General features: G+C 43.7%; 2 protein-coding genes across 8 annotated transcripts in view; one reads left to right on the forward strand and one right to left on the reverse strand.

The window, feature by feature from the left end:
• The first annotated feature begins 14 nt into the window (after positions 1 to 14).
• On the forward strand, positions 15 to 10,283 carry kif28 (kinesin family member 28). Of its 5 annotated transcripts, none has more exons than XM_037096779.1 (28): positions 15 to 151; positions 644 to 773; positions 1,612 to 1,803; positions 1,928 to 1,978; positions 2,117 to 2,269; positions 2,352 to 2,387; positions 2,482 to 2,601; positions 3,181 to 3,288; positions 3,350 to 3,564; positions 3,638 to 3,749; positions 3,849 to 3,916; positions 4,074 to 4,216; positions 4,353 to 4,474; positions 4,554 to 4,644; positions 4,718 to 4,778; positions 4,987 to 5,110; positions 5,195 to 5,330; positions 5,405 to 5,523; positions 5,628 to 5,735; positions 5,831 to 5,923; positions 6,211 to 6,351; positions 6,421 to 6,491; positions 6,581 to 6,715; positions 6,938 to 7,104; positions 7,189 to 7,283; positions 7,589 to 7,721; positions 7,847 to 7,980; positions 8,504 to 10,283. In XM_037096779.1, exons 1-28 carry the CDS (start codon positions 24 to 26, stop codon positions 8,660 to 8,662), a joined length of 3,345 nt encoding a protein of 1,114 aa, XP_036952674.1. In that variant the 5' UTR covers positions 15 to 23; the 3' UTR covers positions 8,663 to 10,283. The 5 variants fall into 5 exon arrangements, with proteins under 5 accessions (XP_036952674.1, XP_036952675.1, XP_036952677.1 ...); XM_037096780.1 differs by having other exon boundaries at positions 3,410 to 3,564; XM_037096781.1 differs by having other exon boundaries at positions 40 to 151; positions 648 to 773.
• LOC119018804 (frizzled-3-like) overlaps positions 9,235 to 16,819 on the reverse strand; it is a 31,523-nt gene continuing 23,938 nt past the window's right edge. For 2 of the 3 annotated variants that reach the window (XM_037096784.1, XM_037096786.1), the window contains exons 7-11: positions 16,407 to 16,658; positions 13,384 to 13,532; positions 13,051 to 13,165; positions 12,478 to 12,641; positions 9,235 to 12,364 (exon numbers count right to left, since the gene is read on the reverse strand). In XM_037096784.1, the coding sequence (XP_036952679.1) occupies positions 12,142 to 12,364; positions 12,478 to 12,641; positions 13,051 to 13,165; positions 13,384 to 13,532; positions 16,407 to 16,658 (903 nt within the window). In that variant the 3' untranslated portion in view covers positions 9,235 to 12,141. The remainder of the gene's footprint in view (positions 12,365 to 12,477; positions 12,642 to 13,050; positions 13,166 to 13,383; positions 13,533 to 16,406; positions 16,659 to 16,819) is intronic. The other variant, XM_037096787.1, reaches the window with a different exon arrangement.

The raw sequence follows: 16,819 nt of genomic DNA on the forward strand, positions 1-16,819 counted from the left end.
ACTTGCATGTCTGTTAGTTTGAGATGTTGATGGGTGACCGGACCACAAAGGCGATTTTTCTTTCAGTCCGTCTGAGGTGTTTGGTGAACCACTTGAAGGAGCTGCAAGCCTCTGATGATTCTTCACACATCGCTAAGACCTCATCATGCAGGTGTATTAGACTGAAATGTTGACATAAATGTAGTTGTAAACGTGTGTAACCACCCTTTTCTTTTTAAACTTGGCTCATGTTTCCCAGCGCTCTGTCTCTTCTATAATTCATGGAGTTGGACGAGGTGAAAGTGAAGCCGACTTCTCTCAACTGCTCCACTTCACTAACAAAACACCAGGGTGGAGAAAAGCAAATTAAAAGCACATTTTTTTCCAGTTTAAATACTTTTAATAGCGACTTTTTTTTATTAAATAACTTTGCAGGCTATGAGATAACATGAAAGTTTGGCCTGTGTCAGAGTCTGGTATGTGTCTGATTTAGTTTGGACTGACCTTTAGCCGTTAACTACATATTTATCCATCATCTTATGAAACCTAGTGAGGCCTTTTTTCGAACACTCTCTCATGGACGCCACAGTCCCCCATCACGCTGACCTCATTGTGTCCATGTCGGCGTGTAACTCGAGGCGGTCCTGTGTTTGTTCTCCGTGAGGAAGCCGATCACTCAGCCTGACAGTGTGACAGTGCTGATGCCCGCCTGCTGCACCATGAGGGCTAAAGCCTCAGACATGCACAGCAAGGACTGTGTCAAAGTGGCCGTCAGAGTCCGACCGTTCAACAAGGTCAGTGAATCAAGATCATCCATTTGTCTTGGTTTGTTTTTTACACCAGCTCTCTGTTATCTATGTGTCTGATGTTCTTCCATTATAATGTGCTAGTTAATGTAGTTGCTGCTCCATGTTGTGTTTTCATCGACAGTTCAAATGTAAAATGATGGTAGAGAACGATTTGACTTGACAAACCCTGGAACACTTAAAGGCGCACAATGTGTAGTTTTGGAAAAGAAATAAAAATTCAGAGGTAAAATTTACAATATTAGTAAATGAATAATACAAACTGAAATATTTATTGGATATACAAAATTATTTTATAACTGAAAAACAAAATCTCCTGAGAGAAGAATGAGGTCCTTGAATGCATCGTGAAGCTGGGCGGCTTTCTATTACGATTATTTGGTCGTGAAAACCAACAAGGGATTTTTCTCTTCTGATTAAAAAAATCCCCAAAACGACTAAATAAGCTGTATGAAATTGTTCAGTCATCTGAGGACAGTTTGTTTTATTCTCTTTTACTCTGAATATATTTGCAGAGCCATTAGAGTTAGCCACCTTGTTAGCATCAGACAGCGTTCTGGGGACCTTATTAATGACTGAGGACATCTTGTTTATTCAGTTATGGAAATACTATCATTAACTTATAAATATCATAGATGGTATTCCTCTGAATTTGAATGTGCTTTTATTAACACTCTGTTAAATATTGTAATATAAGTGTGAACAGGGCATGATGGATTTAACAAGCACGGGATGGTTGACATAATTTCCTCAAAATAAGTAATAAATGAAATGTAATACATTTTCACCTCTTCTCATCCTCATTCTCTCCATCCCTCCCATCCAGCGTGAGAGGGATGCAGGCAGCCGCTGTATTGTCTCCATGGTGTCGAGCTCCATCACCATCCAGGACCCCCGGGACTCCCAGAACCGCCGCTCGTTCTGCTTCGACTACGCCTACTGGTCCCACAGCGGCTTCGCACAGGACCGCTGTGGCCTCTTCGTGCCTGAAGAGCCCGGGGGACGATACGCTGACCAGGTCAAGGGCCAAAGATCTCATTAGGTCCAACAGAGCATTGTGCACCCTGTGTGTTACATGCAGAATTCATGTGAGGAGATCAATCTAGACAGACACGAGCTGACAACATGTCACCTCTCCACAGGACAGTGTGTTCCAGGACCTGGGAGAGGGAATACTGGAGAATGCTCTGCAGGTATCAATCATCACATTAATCTGGAGTTTCATTCTCATTTATGCCACAACGATCAGTGTTCTTTTGTTCTGTTGGCTAGAGCAACTTTAAGGTTCTAGGTCTGTCCTCAGAGTCAATGTCCTGACCTGATGCCTGCAGGGTTACAATGCCACACTGCTGGCCTATGGGCAGACGGGCTCAGGCAAGAGTTACTCGATGGTGGGCTACGGGCCCAACAAAGGCCTGGTTCCTAAACTCTGCGAGCGACTGTTTCAGGCCATCAGAGAAAACCAGGAGAGCAGACAGTGTCAGGTGAAGAGCGTGGCTGCACTGTCCAGTCTCATGTGCAGGTGTGAAACCTCTCAATGTCTTTGCCCTTCATGTCTTCATGCAGGTCTTTTTCAGTATGTTGGAAATCTACAACGAGCAGGTAACAGAAGAGAAAAGCAGCTGATATCTTGATTCTTTCTATTTTTTTTCTGTGTTTCACCTTGTTCATTTTCGCCTTCCTCCTCTCTGTCCAGGTGGTTGACCTGCTGTCTCGGGGGTCTCGCACTCCGGGGGGGCTCAGAGTCAGAGAGGAGCAGCAGAGAGGCTTCTATGTGGAGGGCCTCCGAACAGTCCCGTGTGAAAACGCACCACAGGTAAAGAGACGGAGGACAAATACGCCTGTACATGCCGCAACAGCGTCTGAGAGACAGTGACGGGGAGGCATACTAGTCTCCACTGGTATAAGATAAATTTGCCTAAAATTACCAAAATATTATTTAGTAATGCCTGAGTGTTTTTTTTTTTTTTTTTTTTTATCAATCATAGAATTATTATATAAGTTCTGGTTCAACATTTTAGATTTTTGTAATGTTTTTTTTTCCCCCATCCGTTCCCATAATTTTTCTCAATTTAGAAAAAAAAGTTAAGTTAATTTATTTAATAAACATTTTTAGAGTGCAGGAAACTCAACTGGAAGGAAACATAAATATTTTAAGTCCTATGAGGAACATGTAGCGGTCAAGCACTTCCCCCTCTTGTGGTCAAAATGAGTATTGCATGAATAGACAGACATTACTTTTTTTTTACTGGCCAAAATTTCCCTTTTTCTGACCTCTCGGGGCTTCTGTATAAGCTCTATTACGAAAAGAAGAAACAGCTACAAGGGATGTTGAGTGATATTTCAGACATCCTTCTGTATCCTGTGTAACTGTTTGTCTGTGTGGTGTTTGGAGGTGGAGCAGCTGATGGAGCAGGGGACCAGGACTCGAACCACCGCTGCCACTCACATGAACGCCAACAGCAGTCGCTCTCACATGCTCATCATCCTCCAGCTCAAACAGGTAAAAAAATATATATATACATCACTGCATATGATATTCACACAGTTCTTTTCTCTGTCAGGACACCGCCCTCAGGTCTCTTCGGGCATTTGTCGGTGACATTACTGTGACTTCCTGTCAGATCTTCTCCAAAGAGAGCATCACAAAGCAGTCCAACATCAACCTGGTGGACCTGGCTGGCAGTGAGCGTCAGAGGTCATCGGGGTCGGAGGCCGACAGACTCAAAGAGGGCACGGCCATCAACCTGAGCCTCACCACCCTCGGCAATGTCATCAGGTGTGTGCCTGGTGTTCACTTTACATTCAGTTTGGTGCATCGGTATTGTTCACACCCCTCTCCTCTTCTCCAGCTCCCTCGCTGATGTGGCGGTTGGGAAGAAGGTCGTCCATATACCCTACAGAGACTCAGTCCTCACCAAGCTGCTGCAGTCTGCACTGGGAGGCAACAGTCGCACTGTTATGGTGACAGAGAATAGTGCTTACAGGCGCTGATGTTCCATTCTGTTCATGCACTGTAAACACACAGATCACGATGTTGTTTCTCATTTTTGGATTTTAAAGATTGCCACGCTGAGCCCTGCTGATATCTGCTATGAGGAGTCTCTCTCAACCCTGCGCTACGCTGAGAGGTACAACGAAACATTCACTGTCAGGTGGACGACATGAGAGAAAAACACACACACACTCATAGCTCATTGTTATTTGTGTGCCTCCTTCTCCATCCCCTGTGTTTCCACTCATCCTCACCTCCCACTCACTGTGTCCCTACTTGCCTCATGTCTTTAGGGCGAAGCGTATCCAGAACCGAGCTGTGGTGAATGAGAGCCCCACAGAGCGCCTGGTCAAAGAGCTGAAGGCCGAGAACGCCAGACTGTTGCAGCGACTGAGCCGGCTGGGCCAGGAGGGCCGCAGGGCCAACGACGAGACCAGTAAGACTCAGACTCAGTGTAGAGGAGAGTTCAGCAGGTGGAGGTAGGATATGTCAGTGTGTGTGTGTGTGTGTGTGTGTGTGTGTGTGTGTGTGTGTGTGTGTGTGTGTGTGTGTGTGTGTGTGTGTGTGTTCAGAGGAGCTTCGGCAGCTGCTGACCCACAATGAGCTCCAGATTAGAGCCATTCAGACTCTGTGGGAACAACACCTGCAGGAGGCGCTGAAGGACTGGGAGCAACAGTACGCCAACATCACACAGGTACACACACACACACACAATGGTGATGGCTTAGTGTATGTATGCATCCTGGTGACTTCTCTGTGCCTGTTGCTGGCAGGAGAGGAGGATGATGCAGATGCATCCCTACATCCTGAACATCAACGAGGATGCTCAGCTCTCCGGCGTGGTCAAGCTTTTCATTCAGGAGGGTACGCTTCAGCTTTTAGGGGGAGCCAGTAAAATGTGATTTACTGCGTTCATTAACACTGTTTGGTGTTCCAGGTGAATGGGACATTGGTCTGTGTGACTCTTCCCCAAGATCCATCTCTATCAAGGGCTTAGGGTGAGTTTTCAGTGGATGTGATGTCACTGACTGGCCATCCCTTTCACCTGGTGCATCCTGGGACTGCAGGCCCTGCGAACCTTTCAGAAAATAAACGCATGTGAAGAAAATTAAATTCAATTACGAGTGCTTGGAAGAAATGCTTTGTCTTTCTCTGTGTCTTTGCTTTAACACACACACGTTTATGTCTGTGTGTTTTGTGTGTCAGGATCCAGGAGCGTCACGCTGTCTTCAGGAACGAACAGCGCCGGGTCACAATGACCCCGCTGGAAGGGTCAAAGGTCATTGTCAATGGCAATGCTGTCTCCCAGACAACTGAGCTGCAGCACCTGGTGGGTTTCATCACATAGACGTAATGACTGCGCCATAGTCCAACACAAACACAAGGCATTTTCCTTGTTCTGTTCTGTCTGTAGGATCGTCTCATTCTCGGCTCCAACTGTACCTACCTGTTTATTGGTTATCCCTCTGAGAGGGGCGGGGACGACTGGAGCCGCTACGACTACGACTACTTCCAGTCTGAGCTGGCTGCTGCTGAGGGCATCCACCTGGGTGAGCAGGAGAGGAGTGATTAAGTAGAGGAGGTATATCGGGAAGGAAACTATTATGTATGTGTCTGTGTGTAGGTGAGTCCAGTGCCGGGTCCAGTCTGACTGACCCCAGCCTGCTGGCCGTCTTCTACGACTACATCAAACTGATGCCCATGATGGCCGAGGCCAACCAGATGAGCCAGGAGCTGAACAAGGTGACGCTCGTTCCTCAAAATATCACATATTTTTTGTTTTCGTGGTATCATGTGGTCACAGTTATGTACTAACATCTGCTCTTTGCTGTCTGCCATGTTTTCAGGAGGTGGAGTTTAAGTTGGAGATCAAGAATTTGGCACTGTCAGATTCAAAAGGTCACGATCTGAAGAAGGAGCTTGTCGTCAGGGTCACTGCTAAGGGAAGAAAACAGGTAGATCCGTCTTCCTCTCCGTCTTTCACGTGTACTTCTGTACAATCCCAGTTCAGGTCTGAATTTTTGTCTCTTTGTTCTAACTCCATCCTCAGGTTTGGATTTGGTCCAAGGCCAAGTTTGTGAACCGCAAATTCCTGATGGAAGATGTCTACCAGCAGCATCAGGCTGAGAAGAGTGGAGGAAATGTAATCCAGTCAAAAAATATTACCTTTATTTAGCTTTTGGCACTTCAACCAACCAAATCAACCAAAAAAAAAATTAAATCAAGTGCATCCAACCATATGGGTCCGAACCAAAACTGCAAGAACATAAACTTTGTTCACAACTTTATAGAGCGTTAGCTTCCACTGCTTTTATTTTGAAATCACCACAGCCAACAGCAGCCAGCACTATACCACTGTAGAGCATTAACTCGTTTTTTTTTTTTTTTTTTTTTTTACATTTGACTTGTCTCTGGTTGTGTTGTTGTCAGAGAGCAGAGGTGCTGTCTGCAGCCGCTTTACCCAGAGACAAAGACCCGTTCTGGGATCCTGTGGAGCCTCTGCTCCTGGGCACCGCTCACCTCTGGCTTCAGTCTTTGGCCTTCCGCATTCCGCTAGAAGAGCAGCTCGAGGTAAAAACACATATATGGACCACACACACACACAGAATGATATCTGGTTGACATTCTCTCTCTCTGTAGGTGCTGGGGTCAGAGGGCACAGAGGAAGCCATTCTACAGGCACAGCTGGTCCCCTGCACCTCCACTGGACTGTACGACACACACACACACACACACACACAAACCATGATTAACACTAACAAACCCCACACATTAGTAAATAATAATTCCCATCTTCCAGCCCTCTGGGTGAGGATGACATTCTTATTGACCCGTCTGAGTTGCTGGGTCGACGACTGGACTTCCAGCTGGTCCTGGAACAGTGCTGTGGCCTGCGCTGGATCAGAGAGGCCCGCAACAGAGGGGTCCAGATTGGGTGAGGCATATGAGGCTACATTGTAGAGGTATGGGAGGTACTGAAGAAAAAGGTTTCTGGGTCATAGCGAGGACTTAAAATGTGACATGACTATGTTGTGCTCTGTTTTATCTGTCAAAACAAAACGTCATTAAAAGACAGAGAGAGGATCCATACAGAAAGAGGTGAGATACTGTTCTTTGTTCTCTGTAGTTCTTACATCCTGTTCCCCGGTCCTGTCAGTTTCAGGCTGTTTGACTGCAGCCAGCCTCTGTACACTCCAGCCGTGTGGCACAATGTCAATCCTCTGTTGGATCACAGAGTTCACTTCGCCTCCCTCCACACCTCCCAGCGTCTGCTCGACTACCTGCAGAGCAGCGCTGTTGTGCTGGAGCTGTGGGGGCTGCAAGGTGAGGGGGAAGAGAACAGGCGTGAAAAATTAAAAGCAAGAGGTATAATTAAAGCTGCTGATAGGCGTTGGTTTTGTGTTTCAGAGGGTTGCACAGACCTGACATCATCTCTGGAGGGAGTGAAGATGACTACAGATGGTGTCTTCATCATGGAGGAGGCAGGACCAACAGACACCTCAGTAAGTTTCATGTCTGTCATCCCATGTCACAAATGATCTTCCCACTGTGACATGTTTCTAAAGCTGAATCTGACACTTACATACTCCATTCTGCATTTACTGGACTCTAAGATCCGTATGAAGACATTAGAATTGTGAAATCATAGATGAGAGGAACAGTAAAATGTATTTCCTCATATTTACATGTAGGACTTGAAGAGTAATTATAAGCAGCAGGGTGTCGATTCTTACTGTGCTGATTGAAATATGTGTGTGTGTGTGTGTGTGTGTGTGTGTGTGTGTGTGTGTGTGTGTGTGTGTTGCAGCCCGTAGACTCCGCAGAGCTCAGCTGTTCAGTGAGAGCTCTTCAACAGGACCTGGAGGAACTGAAGAGCGTCAACGCTTCACTGAGAAAAGAAAACCACAGTCTGAGAGAACAACTCAACACAGCCAGGAACGGTAACGGAAAAAAAACACAACACAGAAGCCGAGATCGGGTCAATATGTTGCTAATCGAAACTGCATTTGGAAAATACTGAGAAGATATTAAGAAGTCACTGATAAATGTCTCCTTTTTGTGTGAGGTGGGGAGAGTGTGCGCGGCCGGTCGGTGCGTCCCAGCTGCGATGCAGAGTTCGCTCGCTCCCTCAAGGTTTTCTACCACAGCATGACCTCGGTCAGGGGTCAGCTGCAGCGCCTGCGCAGGCACAGGCCCAGCGTGAGTATCTGTGTCTGTCTGCAGCATTAGTATTAGTGAGCATTACTATGGTGAGGCCTCGTGAGCGTGGTCCGCCAACAATAGATCTATAGAGAACAAAACACAGTCGGCCAACACGCATATATTAACTGGCAGAAGAAAGGTTTTAGGAAGATTACAGTGAAGTTTTTTTTTCATACTTTTAGGTTTTTCCTTCAGGCTTGGTATGTCTGGAATGTGAGTCTGACGTTAATTAATGTTCAGACATTTCAGGACAAATTGACAAATACTAATTTCACAATGAATCATTGGATTTTTTTTTGACATCATCTGACATAATCCTATTATTTATAATGACCATAAATAATTTCTAAGCTGGTTTTCACTGCAGCAAAATCAGCAGTGAAACGAATGTGTGCAAGCAGGACAGTAAAGGGATTTTCAGGTAATGGATTGTACAGTCGGGACTGCAGTGCCACACCTGCTGCTTTTGTAATGATTTTTTTTGTGTACATGTGTGATTAAGTGCTGTTGTTGTTTCCAGGAGGACTCGGACCTGCTCGGACTGAGACTGTTTGTGGACGAGCAGAGTCGCCTGCTGAGAGACTTCTCTGAGAAGCTGGAACAGAGCGTCTCCACACTCAAACAAGACGTGGCCGCCATTGTCCGCCGGAAACGAGAGCGGTCGGGAATCTGGTCTTGACTGACTAACTGTTTTGTGAAAGTATCGGGTTGTTCTTTATTTTACAAAACACTAATGAAGATTTTTCTAGATGTTAAGTGTGTGTTGGGTGAAGATAATTGAATGTGTTAATTAAAAAAGTTTCATGAAAGCATGACAGATACTTTTAACTTGTGTTTTACGTTGATTACTGAGATGAGTTACATTATAGAATGAGGGTACATTACAGTTTCAAAGAAATAATTTACTGACGGGGCAGCAATCCCTTTATTCTGTAAACAGTAGGCGGGGCTTAAACTACTGTTGACTGTGTTTTTTATCACAAGAGGAAGAGAACTTTTTACTTTAAATGCATAAACTTCTGTCAGTTGCCCAATGGAGATTTTCCTTCATCACGTGAATAGATATTGACACATTTAATGTAAAAGTACATTATTTGAACCAGATACTCATTTCAGCAGAGAACTTGCTCAGCCCTCATTTTATAATTCGATGCCCGAACCACCAACAACATAATCACCTGGTGAGGTAGAAACTGAGTCAACAAGAATAAACACGTTCGTCCAATGTCATCACAGAATAACAAAATCACATAAGTCTATAAAAAGTTTATTAGACTGCATGTAAGAGAAGTCATTACAGTCCCAAACTGCAAATAAATTAAAAGGCAAATACAACTCAAGTTTCAGAATTCACAATATTATTATGCTTTTGAGAAAGTGTCATGTTTCAAGCTACTGCAGTTCACTCTGAAGCTGAATCACAGTGACACATCAGAAACATCTTCCTCATGTCTCACTGTTGGTTTACTAATAACGATGGTCACAGACTGAGGTGAACGAACAAGAATGGGATATTCAATAGCTGAAAGTTTAAGACCAGTGATCGTATAAACACATCTCTTGTTGTAATGTCAGACTCAGAGGTAAAAGCACAATGGTTAATGTTTGTAAGCAGTCACGATGTACAGAGTACAGACAGTTGCTGTAGGTCCAAAAAAAGATCAGTGTGGGCACATTTACAGGAGGAGAGGCAGAAGGCAGATGTGAGGCAGATTAGTCATCAGAGAGGATGATGGGAAAAGAATCTATGTACAGCAGATATGCAGGCAGACAAGCTGACAGGAGGGAGTTGGTCATGAGAAATTTAAAACAGGTGTAGACAGGCACACATAATCAGACAGACGGGAGGAGAGAGGCAGCAGTGAAAGGCTAGAGAGTCAGCTAGGTACAACTGAAGAGGTAGACTGGGTAAACACAAAGCCAACTGCGGAAGGGACGGACAGCTAGCTACAGATATCAGACTGATGTACTGCATGTGAGAAGGCTGAATCAATCAATTAAAGTCTGTTTGTTTTGGGCCGAATTTTGTCCAGATTCTCCAGGAATAAGCACCTCCATTTTAAATGTACTGATTTTTCATGTTGAGTCTATGACAATATTTTCCACTTTACAAAAAGCACCTGATAATGTGTGTGTGCAGGTACAGAGAAGGCTGAGGGTACAGGTGAGGTAGGTTAATTGGGTCTTCGGGGATCGGTGACAAAACATAAACTAGAGAAAAACATTTACAATAAACACACTTCCTGTAACATGTACTGAAGCAGAGACACTACAGGGGTGAATAAGGTAAAAAAAAAAAACAACAACAATTAGATATTCCCATTAAACTCCTCAAGGCTGAAATTAAGACAATAATTTTTGTACTCAAAGTTTTCAGGTATTTTATGTTCAAATATGCAAATGAGGGTATTACATTAAATGTGTGCTAATCTCCAGGAGAGGATTCTGAGGAAAAATAAAACACCTAAATGTGTATTTTGGATGTGTTCTTACTAGTAGTATGATAAAAGAAAATTTAATAAAATGGATGCTTTCACCTGCAGTGTCTCGCCTTAAACATAAAATAACGTCAGAGAAAAAAATGAAGCCATACACAATTAGTGAACATGACATTTTCTACAGTTTCACTGCCAATTCTTTGCACCTTTTTGGGTAAGTCAGAGTGCCATATATGAACAATACAACAAACAAACATGAGCAGAGCATGTACAGTAGCAGTTTACAGTAGGTACATATCTATAAGTACAATTACATTTAAAAAAAGTACTTCCTCTCTAAAACAACCACCATTCGGCTCGTTTGAGAACAGAAGCGCTGTTATTGTTTTTTACTTTTAAATTCTACTTCCACAGCCGTGAGGCTTGACTGCAGTAATTGACTAGTACCTGAATCTGAGTTACAGTACTTAGTCTGTTTATTTTTGGGATTCTGGCTGACTGACAATATGTAATTGTCTTAGTAAACCGTCATTTTGCTTGTTTCCAAAGCTGCCGTTTCTATCTGTCTAGCTAATGCCTCTGCAGAGAAGTCAGTGCTAACATGGTGTTAAGAGGCCAAAAAGCTGGAAAACATGTGCGCGTGTGTGTCTGAGTACACGCACATTATTCCAGCACATTTCACCTTATCGTGTACACATTATATCCGACTCTGACACAATCCTTATACATTCTGTGTTTCACAAGTTTTCATCTTTAAGTTGCCTCCATCAGGTTCTTCACCAGGAGAGGGAGGCATAGAAGTTTAAACACATATCACCACGTGTCTGTTTCTCACACACACACACACACACACACGATGAAGCTTTCAGCGGCAGACACACAATTTTCACAGTATAAAAATATTTCACTAAACCACAGAGAGGTCCACAATTTCACATTAGGCCCATATTTGTCGGCCTCTGAAGCCACACAGAGATGAACATCACTCATTAAGAGCAGCAGTCCAGAACAAACAAAGACTCAGAATAATGTCTCAGTCAGCAAAAGAGAGGGAGAACCATAAAAGGTTGTTACGAAAGCAATACTCGGCAGTGTTCACATAATTAGTAATATTCATGTGGGTTCTGCAAGATGGTGAGAGATCAGGATTAGGAGACAATGCCACCCCACTGGTCACGGTGCTCTAAAACAAACTGGTGTCCAACCTTCAAACCCAGGATCTAATGAACATACAGAGTACACCTGCAGTCCATGAAGTGTGATGACTTGTCCTTTACACTTCTTCAGTGTTCTCAATCCAGTGCTCTGAGCAAAACCAAAATTATCCCTGAATAATGTCAGCATCACTGATGTCACCACACATCTGAGGAGGTCTGTTCTGGCTGCCTCGGTCCGTTGAGTCAGGCATTCATCTGCTGTGTCAATTTAAATTGAGTAAACAAGCTTGTCCGGCTAACAGTGAAGCTTAACTGGATCTATGGAAGATCGGTCAAGTTCACAGGCTGACCTGTTTTAGCCTTTAGCCACACGGATTACAAATGATCAGCGAGGAACTAACGTCAAAATTCACCACGACAGCACTCACTGATACATCCTCTGTCCCAACAGAGGAAAACACTTACACACTGAACAAACAGGTGTGTGTGCTGGAGGCAAATCTTCCTTTAAAAGGCATCAACAGCATCCTTACAATAGTTTTCTGTAAGGCTCGTTGCTCCTCTCAGGCGCTGGTGCCTTCATTCTCAGCAGTTTGACTGTTGCTCGCCGTTGTTCCGTGGGTGACGAGCGTAGGTGGGGCCTCAGATACGTCTCGCTGGCTGCTGTGCCTCGAGTGGCTGTCTATCTGATGGAGGCTGCTGTGAGTGGAGAGCGGGTGGTTGAGACGTGGCATGCTGCCATGGAAACTGCGCTCTTCTGTGCCTCGGTAAACCACAGTGTCACTCCTGAAAGAGGAGGAGGAAAAAACAAAAAAGATGTGAGAGGCAAGACTTGGTTTCATCTAATTCACAATTTCTGACAGGCAGACAAACAGGAAGTCACAGATTTCCCGCTCTACCTGTCATCACGAGTGCGGCGCAGGCTGCCATGGTAGCTGGCCTTGCTGTGGACGCTGCTGGCCTTGCTCCTGGTTGAAGCGGGGTGGCCGTGGTGAGTTCTGACTGGTTCGTCGAGGTCGTCCAAAACAGCCAAGTGGGTGGAAGAGGCGTGAGTAGAGGTACCCTACAGGAAGCATTAAACACTGGTTGAACACGTTTGCCCTTAAATTTAAACAGGACAGATTTAAAAAACACATTAAGAACTGTTCATATTCTGTAGCTGCTTTCTCCAACACTTCAGTGGGAATATTGTATTGTAGCCTCAGTCTCAAGTTGGGCTAAAATTTGACAGAACCAGTTGTGTTCAGGTAAAGGCCTAGTCTGGACTTGTTGTCCTTCAATCCATGCAGGATTTACTGGTCAGGATTTTTTAATCTTAAATGGCTCTACAGCCATTACTGAGCAACTACTAAAAGCGCAACAAGACCTACAAATGGTGACAACATTCTTGCGTACTGCGTATACTACTACAAATAGGATTACAACAATTACTTTTCAAAACTGCTACATCACTGCCATCTTTGCAAGCCTACCTGAGTGGATGTTCCTCTGGACTTCCTAATTATGGGGGTGTTGGGTTCACGCAGCAGAGACTGGGCAAAGTCTGGCTGCTCCTGCAGCACCTGACGAGATTCATTCACCCCACTGCTGCAGAGAGAAAAGGGAAGGGAAGCAGTGATGAGAGGTTTAAGAATGAGAGACAAGGGAAGGTTCAGGAGAATTATGGAGTTTAAGGGGATTGCAGACAGAAAATAAAATGTGGAATGATGCAATACTACTAAAAGGTTTGCAGTACATGTGGTCTCACAAATCTGTTTAAACTCTATTACTGAAAGCCTAAATCAAATCCAATGATCAAGTCTTACTCTTTGCGTCTGCGGCCATGCAGGAAACTGGCCCATTCAAAACAGGTCTTCTTACTGCCCACCCAGAAAACAGAAGGGATCCCCACCACCAACATCATCAGATACTTAATTAGAAACAAAACCATGACTGGCCGGCTAGTCTGCTCCACCTAAAAAGAGAACAAAAATACTAAATATTAATACCACAATTATCCAATCAAGACAAATGAGAAAACAGACTAGTATTAAAATAAGGAACTCTAGGAAAAATGTTTTCTCAACAGTAACACAGTAAAGAAAAATAAAATGCTTTGGATGCCACTGAAACGAAAGAGGGGAGGTAATCCTTGGAAACCCCAGCTGCTTCAGCAGCTGAACTGCAGCTGGGATGTAAAGCAACTGCTATCTCCTCTGATGGTCTTCATCTTTGTTGCAGGGTACAGACTTTCCCACCAGAGGGCAGGAGATTACAGCAGTTGTATATAGCATTGGAGTAGGAAGTATGAATGGTTCAAAGATACAGTCTCATTTAAGAGAAACCAAATCGTCCAAGTTTCTCTTTACTTATCGCTGAAGTTTTTAAACAAAATTCAGGGATGTGAGGCACAGCCGTTCACCCAGAAGTCATGAAATATTAAACACTCAGTGACTGTTGTTTATAAGAGAGTGCTGAGGTGTGAGGAGTGATCTTTAGACGGCACCAAAACGAGCACAAAAAGTGTTTAGTGAACAAACCATTACACTGTGAATTCACAAGTAGAGTATAAATAGACAAATTTTAAATTTTGTTTGTTTTTGGATGAGTTTCAATTGAAGTGGCAGTCGAGTGGACAATGGCTGGATTTCCATTTTAAGAGAACATGTTTTTAAATGTGTGGTTCCCACATTCAAGTCATTATGAATCAAAGAATCACTATGGTAAAAGGATAACATTATATTACATGGACTAACAGCAGTTGCTGTTTCAGATTGAGGACCTACAAAGCAGTTACATATGCTATTAACAGCACTTAACACTTTCAACATCTTCTGAGACATCTCCTGGTGGAGGAGCACTTTTAGAAAGCTTAGGCATCTCTTGCTTTTGAAAGAACCAGTACCCTTAAGAATAGGCATGTATTAATAAGATTCAGGCTGTCTTGCCCAAAATGAGATTAAATTTCACACATCTAGGTCCTGACATACAATAAGAAGCCCTGGACCTTCAGCAAATTACCACCCACACACACAGACTAAATAAAATCACTTGAACTTGAACAATGCCTACGGAATTTCCAATTATCCAAAAAAACATGCAACTGTACCCTCTTACACGCACAAACATTTGCACGCAAAACTCCCTCGGGTCAAGATCATATGACACATAGCAATATTGAAATTCCAGTGCTACAACAGGTCATAAAGGGGGTCCGTCTTTGTGAGCACTCACACACACACACACACACACACACACACACACACACACACACACACACACACACACATACAGCTATAGACACATGCATGCACACATACACTAACAAGTAACTCAAGCACTTGCACCTGCCAACACCCCCTCTCATATAGCCTGTCAGTCACAAATTAGCTGACACTTTCCTATCATAAAGCCTCAGTGACAGCACTCAGCTTTAATAAACAGGAAAATGGAAACATTAAGAGATGAAAAGCTTGTTTTTTTCTTGTGTAGTTGTGTGCATGAGAAGGAAAGCAGTGGAGCATGTTTTTTGTCATTGGCATTGTTTGCATTTAGTTATTAATTTAGCACCAGACTATATAAAGCACCACATTCCCACCACTCTTCATAACCGCTACAAAGACATTATAGAGTACAGGCAACAGAGCATGACTGAGCAAGCCCTGAGAGAGACACACAGACAGAGAGCAGACGGAGCAGACTCACTGAAAGAAAGAAAGAAATAAGTGTGTGAGAACCAGCAGAGAGGCTGGAAGACAAAGAGCCAGAGAAACAGAGTGTAACACAGAGATGGCAGCTTTGTGCGGAGTTAGTCTGAGAGGTATATTAGCTGAGCTAATGATGCATACTGCGCTCTGCTCCCCCAACCACAATTACTTAGTCAGTACTCACTCGACCACACACGTGAAATTGCCAGCTCACTCTGCTAACTAAAGGGTTACTTCACTTTATTACAATTTGGGTAAGGTTCCTGGGTTCTTGTAGGTTTGCCCATTATTTCCACTGGTAATATGACCACTGTATTCAAGTTGATTACTAAGATCAGGGACAGAGTAATAATGAAGTCTGACATCAGAACAACAAAAACCAAGTTAATACAAGTTGAAAACAAATCTACAGGTAAGTCAAACTTATTTGATATAAAGGAAACTGACGCAAACAATAAAATGATGACCTGATTGTCCATTGCAGTTTACAGAACCAATACCTGGTTTAAATTCCATTCTCAAGTATGCGTGCAGAAGCATCACGTGTCCTCATTGATCCTGGTATGTTTACTACTCTGATACACAAACATACAAGGTATCCAAAAAAATTAACGAGGAGAGAAAACCACCTGGGTACTTCACCCCAGCTAACCTAGGCAGTGTTGAAACAGAGACAGTGTGTGTGAGTGAGGTACAGCGGGAGATCAGGGGGAGTTTGCATGCTGCAGCGTGAGCTGTGATAGGAATACAGCTAGATATCCTGTCCTGAGTATATCTGTGTTTATTTTCAATGTCCAGCTGAGCTAACAGGAAGATCCCAAGGAGCCGCCTGTTTTCAAATGGAAAGTAGAAGAACAGCTTTGATGAGCTACTCAACAGGTGTTCTTATCTTGTGATGTCTTGGGAATCAACAAGGTGATCTAAGAATATTTTTACATTACAACTGATCATAACTTGACAGTTTTCATATTTGATCCATGATAGCAGGTAGAGAATCTATTGACATCTCACTTTGAACCTCCACCTGTGAAGTGTTTCTCTGCAAAAATGTCGGCACAAATGAAATACATCTGGTGAAACATACTTCATCTTGCAAGCATATGAGCATTACAAGATCTCACACACAAATCCTCTCTCTCTACCTTGTATGGACAGGGGATGTGATAACGCCTGCAGTTCTCCTCCATCCATGTCGTCTCCCAAATGGTCCGGTAGGTGTGTTCATACAGGTAGCACCCAATCACAGTCAACAAGGGGGCCAGGTAGAGCACTGAAAACACTCCCATTCGGATCATGAACTTGACTAGTTTGGTCTGGTTCTCCTTCTCCAGAGGGATCTCCATGCGTACCCGGTTCAAAGCCACAATTCCTACTAACAGGAGAGAGACACCTACCTGTAGAGGGGAAGATGAATGAAAAGCCATTGACAGATGCACAAAATTAAAATGACTGATTATTTTTTGACAACTGACACAGGCCAAAAGACTGTCACCAATCCATTTACTAATCTATCCATATCGCCATAACACCAGCCAACAATCCACTGGTCTATTGT

This window comes from Acanthopagrus latus, chromosome 4 (assembly GCF_904848185.1).
Source record: "Acanthopagrus latus isolate v.2019 chromosome 4, fAcaLat1.1, whole genome shotgun sequence".
Taxonomy (NCBI): domain Eukaryota; kingdom Metazoa; phylum Chordata; class Actinopteri; order Spariformes; family Sparidae; genus Acanthopagrus; species Acanthopagrus latus.

What these genes read in the sequence shown, in the direction of transcription:
- kif28 (XM_037096779.1), top strand. Translation starts at nt 24, where the DNA reads ATGTTGATGGGTGACCGGACCACAAAGGCGATTTTTCTTTCAGTCCGT. An exon ending in GAGTCCGACCGTTCAACAAG is followed by an intron (nt 774 to 1,611) that starts GTCAGTGAATCA and finishes CCTCCCATCCAG; the next exon opens with CGTGAGAGGGATGCAGGCAG. An exon ending in ATCTCTATCAAGGGCTTAGG is followed by an intron (nt 4,779 to 4,986) that starts GTGAGTTTTCAG and finishes TTTGTGTGTCAG; the next exon opens with GATCCAGGAGCGTCACGCTG.